Below are 22,934 nucleotides of genomic sequence, written 5' to 3' on the forward strand. Positions count from 1 at the left end.
CAGGTCACAAGAAGTGTATCTATGACTGAGGATATACAGAGGCTTTTTCCTCCAACAAAAAAATAAAACCCAAAAACTGTAAAAGAAGTGCATTTGAGAAAGCAGATGTTACCATAATTTGGTCACCACATATATATTTGTGAAGTAATTTGTTGTGTTTTGAGTGGTGAAGATCACGAGAGTTTAAGATGTTTGAGAATGCTACAATTTAACCAGCTGTATTTTGTTCTCGAGTATGCACTGAACCAAATTTCAAAAACAAAACTTTCACAAAACCCTAAAACTGTAAAAATAATGGTCCAGATTTTCAAAGATTTGAGAACTACTCTTATAAATGGTGAAATTTAGACTTACCTGTTGATTTCCTTTCCTTGAGTTGTGAAGGGTGGCACCTAGATGTGGGTACAGTGGGTTTCTGGTGGGGTTTGGAGGGCTCACATTTACCACCACAAGTGTAACAGGTGGGGGGGGGGGGGATGGGCCTGGGTCCCCTTGCCTGAAGTGCACTGCACCCACTACTGAACCAGGGACCTGAATACTGCTGCGATGGACCTGAGTATGACATTTGAGGATGGCACAGAGGCTGGCACAAAATATTTTTAAAGTTCTTCTTTAGGGTAGGAGGGGATTAGTGACCACTGGGGGAGTAAGGGGAGGTCATCCCCGATTCCCTCCGGTGGTCATCTGGTCAGTTCGGGCACCTTTTTGTGCCTTGGTCGTAAGAAAAACTGGACCAGGTAAAGTTGTCCAGGAGGCCCTTTTTTTTCTATTATGCGTCGAGGACGCCCATGTGTTAGGCATGCCCAAGTCCTACCTTCGCTACGCCTCCAACACGCCCCTGGGAACTTTGGTCGTCAGCATGACGGAAAGCAGTTGGGGACGCAAAAAATCGGCTTTCGGTTATGCCGATTTGGGTGACCCTGTGAGAAGGATGCCCATCTTCTGATTTGTGTCGAAAGATGGGCGTACCTCTCTTTCGAAAATAAGCCTGATTGTGTATCTCGATTTTCAGAAGGCGTTTGACAAAGTACCTCATGAAAGACTCCAGAAGAAATTGGAGAGTCATGGGATAGGAGGTAGTGTTCTATTGTGGATTAAAAACTGGTTAAAAGATAGAAAACAGAGAGTAGGGTTAAATGGTCGGTATTCTCAATGGAGAAGGGTAGTTAGTGGGGTTTCCCAGGGGTCTGTGCTGGGACTGCTGCTTTTTAACATATTTATAAATGACCTAGAGACGGGAGTAAATAGTGAGGTAATTAAATTTGCTGATGACACAAAGTCATTCAGTCATTAAATCGTGGGAGGATTGTGAAAACTTACAAGAGGACCTTACGAGACTGGGCGTCTAAATGGCAGATGATGTTTAATGTGAGCAACTGCAAAGTGATGAAAGTGGGAAAGAGGAACCCAAATTATAGCTATGTCATGCAAGGTTCCACGTTAGGAGTCACAGACCAAGAAAGGGATCTAGGTGTCGTCGTTGATGATACGTTGAAACCTTCTGCTCAGTGTGTTGCTGCAGCTAAGAAAGCAAATAGAATGTTAGGTATTATTAGGAAAGGAATGGAAATCAAAAATGTAGATGTTAGAATGCCTTTGTATTGCTCCATGGTGCGACTGCACCTCGAATATTGTGTTCAATTATGGTCGTCGCACTCAAATAAGATATAGAGGAATTAGAAAAGGTGCAGAGAAGGGCGACGAAAATGATAAAGGGGATGGGATGACTTCCCTATGAGGAAAGGCTAAAGTGGATAGGGCTCTTCAGCTTGGAGAAAAGGCGGCTGAGGAGAGATATGATAGATGTGAAGCGTTTGTTTATGCTTTCCAAAAATACTAGGACTAGGGGGCATGCGATGAAGCTACAAAGTTGTAAATTTAAAACGAACTGGAGAAAATGTTTCTTCACTCAACGTGTAATTAAACTCTGGAATTCGTTGCCAGAGAATATGGTAAAGGCGGTTAGCTTAGCAGAGATTAAAAAAGGTTTGGATGGCTTCCTAAAGGAAAAGTCCATAGACCATTATAAAATGGACTTGGGGAAAATCCACTATTTCTGGGATAAGCAGTATAGATTGTTTTGTACATTTTTGGGATCTTGCCGGGTATTTGTGACATGGAGTGGCCACTGGTGGAAACAGGATGCTGGGCTTGATGGACCTTTGGTCTTTCCCAGTATGCCAATATGTAGTTAACTCAGCTGAAGCACAGAAGACTCTGGACTCACAGGTTTGCCTGGCAGGCTTCACTGGACTAATACAAATGTGAACGCTGAAGGCAAAGCTTTTATTCCTCTGGACTACCAGGCTTGAAAGCAGGCTTCGCAGGAACACAGCATAAGGTGAAAGCTGTAGGCAAAGCTTTTACTCCTCAGTACTACCAGACTTGAAAGCAGACTTCAACTGGAACACAGCATAAGGAGAAAGCTATAGGCAAAGCTTCAGGCCATGACTAAACTAGATCCTGCAGTGCCTACTAGATTCTATCTGTTAATGCTGTGGTACACAATTTTTAAAACTAAGTGGAAAAGACTATGGAGATTAGTTGATAAAATTTGCTTTTTATATTTTTATTTTGCCTGTTTCTAGAGAAACTTTCAGTTTAAAACTATGGGAAAAGGGTTTGTACACTATGGCAACTAGTTAATGATGCTTGCTTTTCTCTCTCTTTTTATTCCCCCTTAATACTAAACTAGATCCTGCAGTGCCTGCTAGATTCTATTGATGCTGTGGTACAAAGTTTTTAAAACTGTCGCCCACAGTGACTCTTTGGTCGCTGTATGCAGTGAGTGGTTTGTGCTGTGTTTGGGACTCTGTGGGCTGGATGATGGAGAGTACTGCAGGTGCAGCGGCTGAGGCCATGTCTCGAGGCATCTCTGGATGAGGGAGTGGTGCTTGGAGCACGGAGGGGTCAGCGTGGGCGGTTCCTGGCCCTCGGGTGCTGTGCTGGGCTATTTAGTCTTCTGCCTTGGGCGCATTGGCTCAGGTTTGGCTTTATCAACTTGCTTGCCTTGGGAGCGTCGGCTCGGGCTTTGCTGCTTTATCTTGCCTGCCTTGGGAGCATTTGGTTCGGGTGCCTCAGCGACTGTTTGCTTGTCTTAGGTGACATCCCTAGTCTTCTGTGAGTGGAGTGATCCGCTCTTGCCTCTACCTACGGTACAGGTCCTCAAGAGACTCTTTCTTTTCCCTTTTTTTTTTGTTTCTGCTCCACTCTGGTTTTCAGGGAGCTTGCCGCGGTTGTTCAGCGGCTCATCTGAGTGTACTAACAGAATGAACCCTCTTCTTAACCACTAGTGGTGTTACTTCTGTCAAATATTGCCTGTTTGTCTTTGTCCCACTAGGGCGGGCCCTTTGCCTAGTCTATTGCATTCTGCTGTATGCCATATGTTTGCATTGCTCTGCTAGTATTGAGATGTGCAGCTAGGCTGCTTATGTTTGATTTCCCTATACAGCTAGGCTGTTCTACTTTACTTTTACTGTATACTTTATGCTTTGCACTGTGTCCACTAGTATTGAGATGTGCAGCTAGGCTGCTTACGTTTGATTTCCCTATACAGCTAGGCTGTTCTACTTTACCTTATTCTATGTTTTATGTTTGCCTTGCTTCAGGTAGGTTAGACAGTATAGCTAGGCTGCCTGTTTGCCTTTCTGTGCCGTTTGGCTACCCTTTTAGCCTTGTGTTTTTTGCTACTAATAAAGCTGCCTCAGTTCATCTCCACTTGTGGTCCAGTCAAATTTTTGGGAGTACTCTTAGTTCTGAGGAGACTTGATCTACCCAGGGGTGGTTAGATGATTCTTACGTGGCCAACTCTGGGCCACGGGCTCACAAACGTCACAGACTCAACTAGGAATTAGCCATAGGACTTGGCCAGTCAGGCAGGACCTGGCTGTAACTGAGGTGTTTGGCAGTCAGGCCCATAGAGAAAAAGGAAAGAACAGCTGTATCAGTCCAACCTGAATCATCTGCTAGAAGGCAAAGAAAAATACTGGCTATCTCCAGGCTGCACCAGCTATTATAGTGGTGATATCACCTGAACTTATCTTTTTCTCTACCTTCTTCTGCTTGTCTGGGGATATAACCTAGTGCTCTGGACCAGTCTAACTGGACAATAAGGAATGGCCTTCTCTGAAAATTTACTAGGGCTTAGTGCATAACGCTATACTAAAAAAAAAAAAACATCAGGTGGCCACAGGGTGGATTTGGGGCAGGGAAATAAAATTAGGAGCTTAGCACTGATTTTTCAGCACTAGGCTCATAAATCAGGTGCATAACTCTAGGCAAATGAATGGCATGCCTACATTTATAACGTTTAAGCTACTAAATTAAAAAGAATTTTCAGCTGAAAACTTATGTTCATGCATTTGGCTGAAAATATGGCACAAATTTAGAAGCATAGAGCTTAGGAGAATAAATTTAGGAGCTCTGCTCTTTTTTGCATATCAGGCCAATTAAAAGTAAGGGTTATATTTTGGTTAAGTAATTTATACTTTTTTTAAGCTGAATATTTTGTTTTTTTGTCTTTGTTGCTCTTAAAATATGTAAACCTTATTTTTCAGAAGCTTGGAAAAATGACAGACATTGAGTTAGATAATACAGAGGGACATAATCGAACGGCGCCGGCCATCTCCATGGCCAGCCATCTACGAGGACGGCACCGCGAAAGGGAGGAGCCAAGCGTATTTTTGAAACGAGATGGCCGGCCATTTTTTGTTTTGATAATACGGTCGGGGCCGGCCAAATCTCAGCATTTTGGTTAGCTTTAGAGATGGCTGGCATTGATTTCTGCCGATAATGGAAACTAATGCCGGCGATCTCAAACCCTGCCAAATGCAAGGTAATTGGTCGTGGGAGGAGCCAGCATTTGTAGTGCACTGGTCCCCCTGACATGCCAGGACACCAACCAGGCACCCTAGGAGGCACTTCTAAAAAGTAAAAAAAAAAAAAAGCTCCCAGGTGCATAGCTCCCTTACCTTGTGTGCTGAGCCCCCAAAATCCTCCCCAAAACCCACTCCCCACAATTCTACAACATTATCATAGCCCTTAGGGGGGAAGGGAAACACCTACATGTGGGTACAGTGGGTTTTGGGGGGGAGGGGTTGGAGGGCTCCCATTTACCACCACAAGTGTAACAAGTAGGGGGTGGGTGGGCCTGGGTCTGCCTGCCTGAAGTGCACTGCACCCACTAAAACTGCTCCAGGGACCTGAGAATGACATTTCAGGCTGGCAAAAAAGTTTTTAAAGTTTTATTTTTGAGGGTGGGAGGGGGTTAGTGACCACTGGGAGAGTCAGGGGAGGTCATCCCCAACTCCCTCCGGTGGTCATCTGGTCAGTTGGGGCATTTTTTTGGGACTTGGACTTGAAAAAAAGGGACCAAATAAAGTGGACCAAATTCTCGATTATCGGGCGAAGCTGGCCATCTCAACGCACGCCCCCGTCCCGCCTTCGCTACCGTGCCGACAAGTCCCCTTGAACTTTCGCTGGCCCCCCAACAGAAAGCAGTTGGAACCAGCCAAAATCGGCTTTCAATTATACCGATTTAGGCTGGATTCAGGAGATCGACAGCCATCTCCCGATTTCTGTCGGAAGATGGCTGGCGATCTCTTTCGAAAATAAGCTGGATACCCTACTTTAATTTAAAATAAAAACAAATAAAGACAATTCTTGACATCACCAAGGGCAAGTGAAAATTTGGATTTAATACAGAGATACCACTATCACTGTAACTAAGGGATGGTAATGTGCCACTGTTAGCGTGAATAAGTAATACATAAAAATTAGGTATAAGACTTGTCATACTGGGTCAGACCAAAGGTCCTTTTAGCCTGATTTTAACAGGATGAGCAAGGTCATAAGCATCTGGTAGAATGCCCACAAGTAACAAGATTCCATGCTATTTACCTCCAGGGATAAGCAGTAGCTTTCCCTTGGTCTACCATAACAACGGTTTATAGAGTTTACCTCTAGGAATTTGCCCAAACCTTTTTTAAACCCAACTAAGCTAAGTGCTTTTACCACATCCTCTGGCAATGAATTCCAAAGCTTTACTATGCATTTTGTGAAATACTACCTGTTCCACGCTTAGGGCCAAAGAGACAGGCAGAGCTCCGGAGTCTCAATGCGTGGATGAGACGATGGTGCAGGGAGGAGGGTTTTAGATTTGTTAGGAACTGGGAAACATTGTGGGGAAGGGGGAGCCTATTCCGAAAGGATGGGCTCCACCTTAACCAGGGTGGGACCAGGCTGCTGGCATCGGCATTTAAAAAGGAGATAGAGCAGCTCTTAAACTAGAAATGGGGGGAAGGCCGACAGTCGCTGAAAAGCGCATGGTTCGGGATAAGGTATCTTGCAAGGATACCTCACAAACAGGGAAGATAGGGTTTCTGGATACTGAGGTTGCACAACAGACCTTGGTAGGCCAGGTGCCATTCAATACAACTAAAGATCAGACAAAAGATGGCAAATCAATAGTGTCAAGCACTAAGCATCAAACAAATAAGAACAACAAACATACTCTGAAATGTCTATATGTGAATGCTAGGAGTCTAAAAAATAAGATGGGAGAGTTGGAATATATTGCCCTAAATGAAAAATTGGATATAATAGGCTTACTGAGACCTGGTGGAAGGTGGATAACCCATGGGACACTGTCATAATGGGGTACAAAGTATATCGTAGTGATAGGGTGGACCAGACTGGTGGAGGGGTAGCATTGTATATTAATGAGAGCCTTGACTCAGATAGATTCCAAATTCAGCAGAACACAAATCACACCTTTTAATCATTGTGGGTTGAAATTCCATGTATAAAAGGGAAGAGGACGGTGATAGGAGTGTACTACCGTCCACCTCGCCAGGATGAGCAGGTAGACGCAGAAATGATAAAAGAAATCAGAGACGCAAACAAAATGGGCAATGTGATAATAATGGGTGACTTCAATTATCCAAATACAGACTGGGTAAATGTAACATCGGGACACGCTAGAGAGCTACAATTCCTTGATGAAATCATGGACAGCTTTATGAAGCAGCTGGTGCAGGAGCCGACGAGAGAAGGAAAAATTCTAGACTTGGTCCTTAGTGGAGCACATGATCTGGTGAGGGACGTTATGGTACTGGGGCCGTTTGATAACAGTGATCATAATATGATCAGTTTTGATATCAACCTTGAAGTAACTATACACAGGAAGTCAAATACGTTAGTGCTTAACTTTAAAAAAGGAGACTATGATAAAATGAGAACGGTTAAAAAAAAACTTAGGGGGGCAACTGAGAGGGTAAAAACTGTACAACAGGCATGGACGCTGTTCAAAAATACCATCCTGGAGGCCCAGGCCAAACGTATTCCACAAATTAGAAAAGTAAGACGGAAGTCCAAAAGACAGCCGGCATGGTTGAAAGTGAGGTGAAGGAAGCTATTAGGGCTAAAAGAAACGCTTTTAGAAAATGGAAGAAGGAACCGTCTGAAAATAACAAGCAGCATAAGGAGTGTCAAAGCAAATGCAAGGCGCAGATAAAGAAGGCCAAGAGGGATTACGAAAAAAAAGATAGCATTAGAGGCAAAAAAACATATCAAAAATTTTTTCCGGTATTTTAAAAGCAGGAAGCCAGCAATAGGATCGGTTGGGCCGCTGGATGACCAAGGGGTAAAAGGGGCGATCAAGGAAGATAAAGATGCAGTGGAGAGATTGAATGAATTCTTTGCTTCGGTCTTCACCGAGGAAGATTTGGGTGGGATACCGGTGTCGGAAATGGTATTTCAAGCGGATGAGTCGGAGAAACGTACTGACTTCACGGTAAATCTAAAGGACGTAATGGGACAGTTCAGCAAACTGAAGTGTAGCAAATCTCCAGGACCGGATGGTATTCATCCTAGAGTACTGAAAAATGAGTTTGTGGAGCTAATGTTAGTGATATGCAATTTATCCTTACAATCGAGCGTGGTACCGGAAGATTGGAGGATGGCCAATGTAACGCCGATTTTTAAAAAAGGTTCCAGGGGAGATCTAGGAAATTATAGACCGGTGAGTCTGACGTCGGTGCCGGGGAAAATGGTAGAGGCTATTATCAAAAACAAAATTACAGAGCACATCCAAGGACATGGATTACTGAGACTAAGTCAGCACGGATTTTGTGAGGGGAAATCTTGCCTGACCAATTTACTTCAATTATTTGAAGGAGTGAACAAACATGTGGACAAAGGGAAGCCAGTTGATATTGTGTATCTGGATTTTCAAAAGGCGTTTGACAAGGTACCTCATGAAAGGCTACAGAGGAAATTGGAGGGTCATGGGATAGGAGGAAATGTCCTATTGTGGATTAAATACTGGTTGAAGGATAGGAAACAGAGAGTGGGGTTAAATGGGCAGTATTCACAATGGAGAAGGGTAGTTAGTGGGGTTCCTCAGGGGTCTGTGCTAGGACCGCTGCTTTTTAATATATTTATAAATGATTTAGAGATGGGAGTAACTAGCAAGGTAATTAAATTTGCTGATGACACAAAGTTATTCAAAGTCGATAACTCGTGACAGGATTGTGAAAAATTACAGAAAGACCTTATGAGACTGGGAGACTGGGCGGCTAAATGGCAGATGACGTTTAATGTGAGCAAGTGCAAGGTGATGCATGTAGGGAAAAAAGAACCCAAATTATAGCTACATCATGCAAGGTTCCATGTTAGGAGTTACGGACCAAGAAAGGGATCTGGGTGTCGTCGTCGATAATACAATGAAACCTTCTGCTCAGTGTGCTGCTGTGGCTAGGAAAGCGAATAGAATGTTGGGTATTATTAGGAAAGTGTAAAACAGGTGTGAGGATGTCATAATGCCGTTGTATTGCTCCATGGTGCGACCGCACTTTGAGTATTGTGTTCAATTCTGGTCGCCGCATCTCAAGAAAGATATAGTAGAATTGGAAAAGGTGCAGCGAAGGGCGACTAAAATGATAGCGGGGATGAGACGACTTCCCTATGAAGAAAGACTAAGGAGGCTAGGGCTTTTCAGCTTGGAGAAGAGATGGCTGAGGGGAGACATGATAGAGGTATATAAAATAATGAGTGGAGTGGAACAGGTGGATGTGAAGCGTCTGTTCACGCTTTCCAAAAATACTAGGACTAGGGGGCATGCGATGAAACTACAGTGTAGTAACTTTAAAACAAATCGGAGAAAATGTTTCTTCACCCAACACACAACTAAACTCTGGAATTCACTGCCGGAGAACGTGGTGAAGGCGGTTAGCTTGGCAGAGTTTCAAAAGGGGTTAGTCGGTTTCCTAAAGGACAAGTCCATAAACCACTACTAAATGGACTTAGGAAAAATCCACAATTCCAGGAATAACATGTATAGAATGTTTGTACGTTTTGGAAGCTTGCCAGGTGCCCTTGGCCTGGATTGGCCGCTGTTGTGGACGGGATGCTGGGCTCGATGGACCCTTGGTCTTTTCCCAGTGTGGCATTACTTATGTACTTATGTAATGTAGTTCGCCAGATCTTCCGAGATTGGGGCACCCCCTCGGTGGACCTTTTTGCCACTCAGATCAATCACAAAGTCCCTCAATTCTGTTCCAGACTTTAGGCCCACGACAGACTAGTGTCGTATGCCTTTCTCCTTCATTGGGGGACAGGCCTTCTGTATGCATATCCTCCCATACCTCTAGTAGGGAAGACTCTGTTGAAACTGAAGCAAGACTGTGGAACCATGATTCTGATTGCACCATTTTGGCCCCGTCAGATATGGTTCCCTCTTCTTCTAGAGTTGTGCTCCGAAGAACCGTGGAGATTGGAGTGTTTTCCAACCCTCATCACCCAAAACAAGGGGTCGCTTCTGCATCCCAACCTCCAGTCTCTGGCTCTCACGGCCTGGATGTTGAGAGCTTAGAAGTTGCTTCCTTGGGTCTTTCAGAGGGTGTGTCCTGAGTTTTGCTTGTTTCCAGTAAAGATTCCGCACTCACCCTATGTTTGTGCCGAAGGTGGTGTCTGAGTTCCATCTGAACCAGTCAATTGTCTTGCCAACATTTTTTCCCCGTCCACACATCCGCCCTGGTGAAGACAAGTTGCACACCTTGGACTGTAAGAGAGCATTGGCCTTTTACGTGGAGCGGACAAAGCCCTATAGACAGTTCGCCCAACTGTTTATTTCTTTTAATCCCAACAGGAGAGGAGTTCTCATCGGAAAACGCACCATGTCTAATTGGCTAGCAGATTGCATTTCCTTCACTTACGCCCAAGCTGGGCTGACTTTGGAGGGCCATGTCACGGCTCATAATGTTCGAGCCATGGCTGCGTCAGTGGCTCACTTGAAGTCAGCCTCTATTGAAAAGATTTGCAAGGCTGCAACGTGGTCATCAGTCCACACATTCACATCTCACTACTGCCTTCAGCAGGATACCCGACGCGACAGTCAGTTTGGGCAGTCGGTGCTGCAGAATCTGTTCGGGGTTTAGAATCCAACTCCACCCTCCTAGGCCCATTTCTGTTCTGTTCCAGGCTGCACTCTCACTTAGTTCTGTTTCTTTTTAGGTCAATCTATGTTATGTCCTCGCCGTTGCAAGGCCCAATTGACCAATATTCTTTGTTTTGAGTGAGCCTGGGAGCTAGGGATACCCCATCTGTGAGAATATTCAGTCTTCTGGTCCTCGGAGAAAATGAAGATACATACCTGTAGCCGGTATTCTCCGAGAACAGCAGGCTGAATATTCTCACAATCCCTCCCTCCTCCCCTTGGAGTTGTTCCAGTTTTCTATTTTGCTTTTTATATAACTGAAGAGGACACGCTCGCATTAAGCCGTTCGTGAATGCGCGGTGCACTCGGCCCTCGCGATGGAGTGTTCCCGAGACGTCTAGATTTTTCTAAGTTGTTCCAGTCTCCTGGGCCATCGCGGACGACGACCCATCTGTGAGAATATTCAACCTGCTGTCCTCGGAGAATACCTGCTACAGGTATGTATCTTCATTTTACATGTTGTTTGCCCCTTAACGCATGTTAAATGGTGGTAACACATTATATTACCATAAAAGGTGGCATTTTATGTTGCTGCAGGTTAAATACTAATGAGATATAGTAGTAGTAGTAGTAGATGCAAATGCAAGTAAAACAGTTCACTAGTACAGAAAAATAATGCCAAGGAAAAAACGGGGGTTATTTTACCAAAAAGCTGTGACCTGATGCTCTTGGATGGCATCTGAAAAGTGTCATCTGTGCTGACCCATTGCATCCACCCGGGATCAAGGTGACCCCTCCATCAAGGCTCACCTAAAAGCCCCCACTCTCAGAGACCCCCTGATCAAGCCCCTCTCCCACAAGCATTCACTTTGTTGCCCTCCCAGCCCCCTTTGGCCTACCTTCATCGTTCCTGGTGGTCCCGTGTGTCTCGGGGCAGGAGCAATCTCCAGTCACTCCTACCCTTGCTGTAACTGGGTTTAAAATGGGTCACTGGTGACATCTTGAATCTGGCCATCTAGTCCTTGCTCTATTTTCCAAAGACCCTAATTTAGCCAAAGAGACTTCTTTTTCTCCCTTCTGGGCTCTAAGGAAACCATCTCCTCTCCTCTAGGGTGAATGTCCCGCCCTCAGTCACAACTGGGTCCAAAGACATTGGCACCTCACCTGTTGACAAAATTCACTTTGCTACCTGACCCTAGTGAAGATGCAAAACTCTTTGGGCTGTGGTCAAATGTGTTAAAAATAACTTTGTTTTGAAATGTATGAGATTCTTGCTGAAATTAAGATCTTATACTGTGTTTACAACACACTCAGACACAGTTGTCAAATTTAGGCTAGAAACAGCTGAAGCCCTGAACATTAATATCCCCAGTTAGTGAATTAATACCCAAGAATGATGATTTCCACAGACTTACTTGCTGGTAAGGAGCCTCATCACCATCCAGTCCCGGGGGAAGACACTCAATTTCATCAAGTTCCGAAAGGCACAAAAAATCTTCAGTAGAAACTCCTAATAACCATATAGGAAAATCATTACTAACATCATTAATCTCAAATACCTCCAGTACATTCTGAGTTGAATGCAGTTTTGCATTCCTATGGTATATGATAAAAAGGATAACACAAAGAAGATGACTAGAACAATATGAATTGTAGTATTCTATCTTGCCCCATCACAGTCATTCCAATTAAAATTATATCATTCATCATCACTTTCTATTTGACACTTTGCTGTTGCCCAGCCTGACAGAAGCTGCTACATTCCCTCTTCTCTTTTCAGGTTCTTTCTTTCCCCTGGAGAACAGCTTATTCTCCAGCAATTTTGTATTCTCTCATTGACTAAGGGCTAGATGGGGGAATCTCTTTCAAGACTGATCTTCTTCAGGTTATTCTTCTGCCCGCAGGGCTTGTGCTACTAAGGGCATTTTATATATATATATTTTATTAATTTGGATTTATATCTTTTTGAAGAAAAGTACAGCAGTAAAAGTATTAAAATTACATATTAAGGCATAGCATGCTATGTACAATGTCAACACAATACATATTAAAACATCTTAATAGACAGCAGATGGTATAAGCAGATGGGAACATATAGACTGATAAAGAATAACAGGAATTATATAGAAAATAAGGGAGATTAACTGAAAATCTGCATGTGGAATCAGAAAAGGTACAAGAAAACAATTTCAGCTACAGGAGGAGTGGATATGCAAGCCCTGCAACAGGATGTGCAGCAGTGTTGGTCTTTGTGTATGTGACTAGCAAGTTGATTAAAGGTTTGAGAGAAGGGTCAAGCTTTCAACCATTTCCTGAAATATAGAAAATCTTAAATTAAGTGAATTCTTTTTGGGAGTTTCAGAGTGTGAGGGATATTCCAGAGGTGGCTTGTTGGCAAGTGCCACATTGCATAATTTCCTTTGGAGAGGGTGTGGTAGTCATGGCCGAGTGGTTAAGGCGATGAACTTGAAATCCATTGAGGTCTCCCTGCGCAGGTTCAAATCCTGCTGACTACAGGGCAGCAAGGTTGTCTTACTAGTACAGTTTTGTTTGGGAAGCTTGCCAGGTGCCCTTGGCCTGGATTGGCCGCTGTCGTGTACAGGATGCTGGGCTCGATGGACCCTTGGTCTTTTCTCAGTGTGGCATTACTTATGTACTTAGTAGTAAAAAAAGGCCCGTTTCTGACACAAATGAAACGGGCGCTAGCAAGGTTTTCCTCGGAGTGTGTATGTTTGAGTGAGTGAGAGTGAATGTGTCTGGCTGCGAGTGTGTCTGATAGAGAGTGTGTGTGTGAGATTGACAGTGCGTGTGAGTGCGTATGTGAGCCACAGTGAGTGTGAGAGAGTGTTTAACACACATACAGTGTGTGTGTGTGAGAGAGAGTGTGAGAGAGTATGTGTACGATACACAGACTCTCTGTGAGATTGAGAGTGTATGAGATAGAGAGAGTGTTTGAGAGTGACTGTGTGACACATAGAGAGTGAATGTGATACAATGTGAGACATAGCGTGTGTTGTAGACAGTGTATGAGAGTGAGAATGATACTGACTGTGAGAGAGAGAGAGAGAGAGAGAGAGAGACAGTGTGTGTGCCAGAGATACCTCCCCTCCTCCCTGTCTGTGTTCGCAGGACCCCCTCCGTCTGCCTCTCCCGCTCTGTTGTCACAGGACCCCTCCCCTCCCTCACTGGTCAGTCTCCCCCCTCCTCTCAGGTCTCCCTGCACCCCTCCTCTCAGGTCTCTGGATCCCCCCTCCCCCCTTCATCTGTGCTGTCAGGACCCTCTCCCCCCCTCCGTCTCTGGTCCTCTTCCAGCCCTCATCCTCCCCCTCCTTGTGCCTTAACTGTTGCTTAGCCTTGGGCTACAGTGGAGACAGCTGTGCAGGACCTCCTCTTCCAACCCCCCTCCCATGTTTCTTCAAAAAGAAAAGAAAAAAAAAGGAAACCTGCAAAAATGTTTTTAAAAAGGAAGCGGGGCACCACAGGCAGCCATCGGCTGTCAGCTGTGCATCCGCTCCTCCTCTGTCAGCTGTGCATCTGCTCCTCCTCTCACCTCTCAGGTTGCAGCGCGGGCAGTGACGTGAGAGCTGAGAGGAGGAGCAGATGCAGAGCTGACAGCTGATGGCTGCCTGCGGTACCCTGCTTCCTTTTAAAAAGTTTTTTTGTAGGTTTTTTGTTTTGTTTTTGTTTGTAGTGGGTCTTGGCTGATATTCCATGCTGCAGCCAGCATAGCTACACGAGTGAATTTAGGGCAGCTTTTCAGCTGTTCTAAATTCAGCCACTGAGCTATGCTGGTGCCCACACTGAATATTGCATAACCCATGTCTCCTCCTGACCTGCACACTGTTGGGTGGTCTATGGTGATATTCAGCAGCACTGTCTAGGTAACCAGGCAGGAAACTCTTCCATCACTTTGAATATCAGCCGGCATATTTTTCCGACAAAATCAAGCAAGGAGAGAGCCAAATCAAGAGAACTTTTTCATTTTGGGCAGTCTTGTTTTATAAACCAGCACAAAAATCATCCTTGGTTCCCTCAGCAGATGAACTATTTTTTAAACAAAAAATGTTGAATAAGAACTCTATGTATACTCACACCAGAGAGTAATTTAAGAGATAGAGACAACTGGAAAATACTGGAATAACAGCAGATCAATTATGGATGGCATTTGTTCCAATGACTGCAGTTCAGTTAGCTAACCAGCTCATTTTCGAAAGTGTTCACCAGCCATCTTCCAACACAAATCGGGAGATGGCCGGTGATCTCTTAAACCCGGCCAAATCGGAATAATCGAAAGCCGATTTTGGCCAGGTTCAACTGCTTTCCATCGCGGAGCTGGCGAAACATCAAGGGGGCGTGTCGGTAGGGTAGTGAAGGCGGGACGGGGGCATGCTCACGAGATGGCCGGCTTTGCCTGACAATGGAAAAAAAAAGCCAGGCTTGACAAGCATTTTGCCGACTTTACTTGGTCCCTTTTTTTTCACGACCAAGCTTCAAAAAGGAGCCCCAACTGACCAAATAACCACCGAAGGGAATCAGGGATGACCTCCCCTTACTCCCCCAGTGGTCACCAACCCCCTCCCACCCAAAAAATAAAAAACATTTTTTTGCCAGCCTCTATGCCAGCCTGAAATGTCATACCCAGCTCCATGACAGCAGTATGCAGCTCCCTGGATCAGTTTTTAGTGGTGCAGTGAACTTCAGACAGGTGGACCCTGTCTCCAGGAGGTTTTGTCTCTGCAGCGGAGCTGGAAGGATTTGGGAGCTCACAGATAAGACTATTTTCTGATTACCCCTGCCTTAAAGCAGTGGCTCTGGGCAACTCTCTCCATTCCCCCCCCCCCCCCCCCCCAATCCTAATCTGTCACTGCATTTCTATTATACCAGAAAAAGGAGAAAAAAAACACCCTGTTTTTATCTGCTCAGCTAAACTTGTGATCTGATAATCTGTGTTTCCTAACTAACTGCTTTGTGGCTATTTCTAATTTCTAATTGATATCTGTAATCTATGTAACAGATTTTAAAACTGCTTTCTGGATATTTGTACTTGATAGTTCATAATCTGAGAACTGGATTTAACAAGTGCTTTAAAATCGGTATTAGTTCCTTTTTTTCTGTTTCCACAGTGTGTGGAGGCCCCTCCCCACCTGCTTTTTGTTGTAAGTCATTTGTAAAGCAGAGGTGTGGCCTCTCTCCAGGAGGTTTTGTCTCTGCAGCAGAACTGGAAGGATTTAGGAGCTCACAGGTAAGACTATTTTCTGATTACACCTACCTTAAAGCTGTGGCTCTGGGCATTTCTGGACATTTCAATGCTGTTCTAGAGATAGGTTACAGTAAACAGACTCCACAGGTCTTAATGATGAAGAAAAAGCAAATTTGCTAAATAGATACTTTTGTTCTGTTTTCACAGAAGAAAATCCTGGAGAAGGACTGCGATTGACTGGCAAAAGTACATATGAGAGAGGAGTGGATATAGCACCGTTCACGGAAGAGAGTGTGTATAAACAACTAGGAAACCTAAAGGTTGACAAAGCAGTGGGACTGGACGGAATCTACCCCAGGATATTGAGGGAGCTCAGAGAGGTTCGGCAGGTCCTCTTAAAGATTTGTTTAATACATCTTTGGAGACGGGAGAGGTTCCTTGGGATTGGAGAACGGCGGAGGTGGTCCCTCTTCACAAAAGTAGTGATAGGGAAGAAGCTGGAAACTACAGGCCGGTAAGCCTCATTTCAGTTACTGGAAAAGTAATGGAAGCGATGCTGAAGGAAAGGAAAGTGAATTTCCTGGAAGCCAATAAGTTGCAAGATCCGAAACACATGGTTTTACCAAAGGGAAATTGTGTCAAATGAATCTCATTGAATTCTTTGACAGGGTGACCGGAGAATTAAATCAAGGACGTGCTATAGACGTAATCTACTTAGATTTCAGCAAAGCTTTTGACATGGTTCCCCACAGGAGGCTCTTGAATAAACTGGATGGGCTGAAGATAGGACCTGAAGTGGTTAACTGGCTTAGGAACTGGTTGACGGACAGAAGCCAGCGGGTGGTGGTCAATGGAATTCACTCGGATGAGGGAAAGGTGAGTAGTGGAGTGCCTCAGGGATCGGTGCTGGGGCCGATTCTGTTCAATATATTTGTGAGTGACATTGCCGAAGGGTTAGAAGGTAAAGTTTGCCTTTTTGCAGACGATACTAAGATTTGTAACAGAGTGGACACCAGGGAGGGAGTGGAAAACACGAAAAAGGATCTGCGGAAGCTAGAAGAATGGTCTAACATTTGGCAATTAAAATTCAATGTGAAGAAATGCAAAGTGATGCACTTAGGGAGTAGAAATCCACGGGAGACGTATGTGTTAGGCGGGGAGAGTCTGACAGGTACGGACGGGGAGAGGGATCTTGGGGTGATAGTAACTGAAGATCTGAAGGCGACGAAACAGTGTGACAAGGCGGTGGCTGTAGCCAGAAGGTTGCTGGGCTGTACAGAGAGAGGTGTGACCAGCAGAAGAAAAGAGGTATTGATGCCCCTGTATAAGTCGTTGGTGAGGCCCCATCTGGAGTATTTTGTTCAGTTTTGGAGGCCGTATCTTGCTAAGGATGTAAAAAGAATTGAAACGGTGCAAAGAAAAGCTACGAGAATAGTATGGGATTTGCGTTATTAGACGTATGAGGAGAGACTTGCTGACCTGAACATGTATACCCTGGAGGAAAGGAGAAACAGGGGTGATATGATACAGACGTTCAAATATTTGAAAGGTATTAATCCGCAAACGAACCTTTTCCAGAAATGGGAAGGCGGTAGAAGTAGAGGACATGAAATGAGATTGAAGGGGGGCAGACTCAAGAAAAATGTCAGGAAGTATTTTTTCAAGGAGAGAGTGGTGGATACTTGGAATGCCCCCCCGCGGGAGGTGTTGGAGATGAAAACGGTAACGGAATTCAAACATGTGGGATAAACATAAAGGAATCCTGTTCAGAAGGAATGGATCCTCAGAAGCTTAGCTGAAATTGGGAGGCGGGGCTAGTGCTGGGCAAGACTTCTATGGTCTGTGTCCTGAAAATGGCAGATACAAATCAAGGTAAGGTATACACAAAAAGTAGCACATATGAGTTTATCTTGTTGGGCAGACTGGATGGACCGTGCAGGTCTTTTTCTGCCGTCATCTACTATGTTACTATGGACCCAGGCCTATGGTAATAATGTAGAGTTGTGGGGAGTGGGTTTGAGGGGGGATTTGGGGGTGCTAAACAACCAAGGGAAGGGAGCTATGCACCTGGGAGATATTTTTATTATTTATTTTAATCTTTAGAAGTGCCCCCTAGGGTGCCCAGTTGGTGTCCTGGCATGTGAGGGGGGCCAGTACACTACAAATGCTGGCTCCTCCCACGACCAAATGCCTTGGATTTTGCTGGGTTTGAGATCGCCAGCATTATTTTCCATTATGGCCAAAAACCGATGCCGGCCATCTCAAACCCGGCGAACTCTGACATTTGGCTGGGCCCAACCGTATTAGCGAAGAAAAAGATGGCTGGCCATCTTTTTCGAAAATACGGTTGGCTCCGCCCACTTACGGCGCCGGCCCCGAAGATGGCCGCCAGCTATTTGGCCGGCGTCGTTCGATTATGTCCCTCCACGTAACATAGTAAATGATGGCAGATAAAGACCTGGACGGTCCATCCAGTCTGCCCAACAAGATAAACTCATTTTACATGGTATGTGATACTTTATATGTATACCCGAGTTTGATTTGTCCTTGCCTTTCTCAGGGCACAGACCGTAGAAGTCTGCCCAGTACTGTTCTTGTACTAAGTTCTGAAGCTAACATCGAAGCCCCTTAAAATTTACACTCCACCCCATCCCTATTTATTCAGTCACGATCAGGGCGTAGACTGTAGAAGTCTACCCAGCTCCCATTTTGTTTCCCAATTACCGGCGTTGCCACCCAATCTCCACTAAGATTCCACGGAACCATTCCTTCTAAATAGGATTCCTTTGTGTTTATCCCACGCATGTTTTTTTTTTTTTTTATTTTTTTATTTATGAATTTTTTAAATTACATTCATGTGATAACATAAACATATTGGAATTCGAAAAATCATTAATACTTTACATAGAGGAAATTTCGTTATTTTTGTCCACAAATAGATCCAAGCATTAAGTAAATTAAATTAAAATATATTTGAGAGGAAAGAAAAAAAAAAAAAAAAAAAAAAAAGGGGAAAACGGAAGGGTTTCCTCAAAAAGTGCAGCCGATACATAGTACTTAATACAGAAATTATTATTTTACTCCTTGGACTGAATAAATTCTAATAGCTTGCTAGGTTCAAAAAACATATAATTAGAAGAATTTAAAGAAACGACACATCTACAAGGATACATGAGAAGAAAGGATCCACCTATATTTAAAAGTCTTAATTTCAGTTGTAAAAATTCCTTCCTTCTCTTTTGTGTATCTTTAGAGAGGTCGGGGAACATTTGGATTCTTGCTCCTAGGAAGTTATCCTTGATATGGCTGAAAAACAATTTAAGTATATTATTTCGGTCCAGCTCAAGTGCAAACGTCACTATCATAGTGGTCCTTTCAGTGACAGTTTCCAGTGATGTCTCGAGGAATTGCGTTAAATTTAAGTTTACTGGTGGTAAATTTCCTTCATTTCTTGTACCCGATATATACTGAATCCTAGTAATAGGTGGAATATTCTCAGGAGGAATAAGCAACACATCTTTAAGGTATTTTTTAAACATTTCTAAAGCGGGTATCAATGGTGATTTGGGGAAATTCAAAAATCTTAAATTGTTTCTCCTTATCTGATTCTCGAGGTATTCAATCTTTCGGATTTGAATCTTATTATCTTTAGAAACAGAGGAAGAGAAATTTTTGAAAGTCTGCATATCATTCTCAAGTACCTCTATTTTAGTTGTATGAGTCTCAAGCTGGATGGAAAAAGAATCCTGATTCTGCTTGATTTCAGCCATTTCTCCTCGAGTGGTAATAGATGTCTGCAAAAGAGTAGCATTCAAACTCTGTATAGCGTCCCATAAAATATCTAGGGTAACTACAGCTGGTCTTTGTCCTCCGAGCACTCCAGAGAGGTTTCCCTGTACTTGAGAGGAAAGGGAATGTACATCCTGACCTCGCGCTGTTATCAAAGGTGAAGAAGTCGCTACGGGGCCTCCAGTTGCAACAGCATGTAGTTCCCCGTTCTCGGGTGTACCAAGGTGTTGCTCCGCCGAAGCAAACTCCTCTCTGGGTCTCGGGGGAGCTGTAATCGAGGGAGGACTCAAAGTGATACCCTCGGTACATCCCACGCATGTTTGAATTCAATTACCGTTTTCATCTCCACCACCTCCCATGGGAGGGCATTCCACATATCCACCACCCTCTCCGTGAAAAAATACTTCCTGACATTAGTCCTGAGTCTGCCCCCCCTTCAACCTCAATTCATGTCCTCTAGTTCTACTGCCTTCCCATCTCTGAAAAAGGTTCATTTGCGGATTAATACCTTTCAAATATTTGAATGTCTGTATCATATCACCCCTGTTTCTCCTTTCCTCCAAGGTATACATGTTCAGGTCAGCAAGTCTCTCCTCGCTCGGTTTGCAACGTAAATCCCATACCATTTTCATACCTTTTCTTTGCACTGCTTCCAGTCTTTTTACATCTTTAGCAAGATACGGCCTCCAAAACTGAACACAATACTCTAAGTGGGGCCTCACCAATGACTTGTAGAGGGGCATCAACACCTCCTTTCTTCTGTTGGTTATGCCCCTCTCTATGCAGCCTAGCATCCCTCTTGCCACGGCCGTCGCCTTGTCACCTTGTTCCTTCACCTTCAGATCCTCCAACACCAACACCCCAAGGTCTCTCTCCTGAGTCGAGCTTACTAATCTCTCCCCTCCTATCCAGTATCTCTCTTGTGGGTTTTTGCACCCCAAGTGCATCACTCTACACTTCTTGGAATTAAATTTTAACTTCCAGACCCTCGACCATTCTTCTAACGTTCGGAGATCCTTTGTTATCATTTCTACTCCCTCCAGGGTATCCACTCTATTGGCTATTTTCGTGTCATCCGCAAAAAGGCACACCTTTCCTTCCAACCCTTCAGCAATATCTCCCACAAATATGTTAAACAGAATAGGCCCCAGCCCCAATACCTGAGGAACTCCACTGCTCACCTTCCTTTCCTCCGAGCGGATTCCATTTACTACCACCCTCTGCCACCTGTCGGTCAACCAGTTTCTTATCCAGTTCACCATTTTCGGTCCTAAGTTCAACCCTTTCAGCTTATTCACAAGTCTTCTGTGGGGGACCGTATCAAAGGCTTTGCTGAAGTCCAAGTAAGTATTTGAAACAATTTACTAAAAGCATCTACGAGTTAGATCCATGCCTACCTACTATGCTAAACGTTTTTCCTTTAGATTCCACACAATGGCTACTGAAACTTTTTAAATGTACTTTTCTCAACAGGTAGCTTTCCAGATGGTATAGGTACAATAATATTGAATCCTTTTTTGAAATGGCAGAACAGATAGAAGAACATCTTGAATTTCTCCTTACAAAGAGGTCGAAGTCGGGTGCTTCTTTTTTTTTTTTTTTTGCATTACCCATGCAAATGCATAGTTAGATTACGATCTATTAAGTATGTATTTTTTGAACCTAAGCACCTCACTGAATTTTTACTATCCAAGAGAATTGAAAGAGAACCTCAAGCGTCCTGAGAAGGAATATTTCTTGCAGCTTCACATTTTTTTGCTTTGTTTTTCCTTTAACTATGATGTTAATTGAGCTTTAAATCTCCAAATTTGTAAATCTTGAATGGTATTTGTGGACTTTAGTGGTTTAAATATAAATAGGGGAATGAATCCGTTTGTTCTGTATTTACTCCCCTGCTATGCTACTACATTTTCTTTAAATGGATCTGTATTTAACTACTTTCTGTACAAGCGTGTTTGCTTGGGTTGTAACTTTAAAAATCATAAATAAAAAAAACAAAAAAAACAAAGAGGTCGAAGTCTCTGAAGTTCAGAATGGGGCACAAGTACTTGGAGTGAAAAGCCTTGGTTTCTTTGCTGTTCTTCTTGTACTAGATGGATGCGAGGTTGGGACAGGCAAGCCCATGCATATGACAATTTCATTGTCTGGTCAAAAACCTTGGTCAACAGCCAGTTTTTACTAGGCTGATGATGCAGGCATCCATGGTAATCTGTTCACAGTGCAGAATGAACCCCTGCAGGTTGGGGAGGCTGTATGTTTTGAAGAGACAATGGTTTGTGAAAGGGAGGCAAAAATAAAAAAGAAAGCTGTTTTTTCAGTTGAGCAGGTGTAAGATGTTGGGGTTTAATGAATATGGGACACTGCACCTGGTAATAATAGGCTTCGGTGATATTAAGATAAAATGATATACCTAGATGATGACCTAGTCAGGGCAGGAAAGCAGAGAAATATGTTAGAGTAAAGCAGTGATATGTTATGATGTCTATTATGTCGTTCATCTTTTTTCCAAATAAAGAGTTTCCAGCGCATGGAGCATTTGCCAACCTGGAGTGAATATCTTCATTTAAGGATGGAAAGATGCAACAAAGATAGAGGCGGAAAATCTGGAGGAAGTGCAAAATAAATACATAAGTAATGCCAAACTGGGAAAAGACCAAGGGTCCATCGAGCCCAGCATCCTGTCCACGACAGCGGCCAATCCAGGCCAAGGGCACCTGGCAAGCTTCCCAAATGTACAAACATTCTATACATGTTATTCCTAGAATTATGGATTTTTCCCAAGTCCATTTAGTAGCGGTTTATGGACTTATCCTTTAGGAAACCATCTAACCCCTTTTTAAACTCTGCTAAGCTAACCGCCTCTACCACATTCTCCGGCAACGAATTCCAGAGTTTAATTACGCGTTGGGTGAAGAAACATTTTCTCCGATTTGTTTTAAATTTACTACACTGTAGTTTCATCGCATGCCCCCTAGTCCTAGTATTTTTGGAAAGCGTGAACAGACGCTTCACATCCACCTGTTCCACTCCACTCATTATTTTATATACCTCTATCATGTCTCCCCTGAGCTGGACATATAGATTGGTTCCACACTTCTCAGCCTCTGCTGGCTTCTAGCTGAGTCTGATCCTATGGTGACAGACTCCCCCCACCCATAGCTCAGAAAGAGAACAATTCTTTTATTGTCGTAAACCGCTTAGTTGCCTGTACAGGCTCAATTTGCGGTATATCAAATGTCTGGAAATAAACAGATGAGAATGCATGTACATTACGAAAGATGGTATATATAAACTGCAGTACATAAAGCTGATGAGTAGTAATGCAGGCAGACAGAAGAGGAGTTTGCCATATATGAAACCGTTGGTCTTGCAGTAGTCCATGATTTGCTACTGCCACCCTAGCCTTTGGGGATTCTCTAAATTTTAGAAGGTCAAAAACATTCACCCATAGTTGTTCTTTCTGAAGGAGGAAGGGCACCTTTCTTGCTCAACACTTAATAAACCTCTGGT

At 43.8% G+C, this 22,934-nt stretch overlaps 1 protein-coding gene and 1 non-coding gene across 2 annotated transcripts in view; one reads left to right on the forward strand and one right to left on the reverse strand.

Moving 5' to 3' along the window:
* DOCK3 (dedicator of cytokinesis 3) overlaps window positions 1-22,934 on the reverse strand; it is an 873,576-nt gene that overhangs the window by 404,623 nt on the left and 446,019 nt on the right. The window contains exon 28 of the mRNA XM_030206787.1: window positions 11,851-11,945. Within this exon, the coding sequence (XP_030062647.1) occupies window positions 11,851-11,945 (95 nt within the window). The remainder of the gene's footprint in view (window positions 1-11,850; window positions 11,946-22,934) is intronic.
* Window positions 12,870-12,951, forward strand: TRNAS-UGA. The gene has a single exon. It is a non-coding gene; the product is annotated as a tRNA-Ser (tRNA).

This window comes from Microcaecilia unicolor, chromosome 6 (genome assembly GCF_901765095.1).
Source record: "Microcaecilia unicolor chromosome 6, aMicUni1.1, whole genome shotgun sequence".
In the NCBI taxonomy this organism is placed as follows: domain Eukaryota; kingdom Metazoa; phylum Chordata; class Amphibia; order Gymnophiona; family Siphonopidae; genus Microcaecilia; species Microcaecilia unicolor.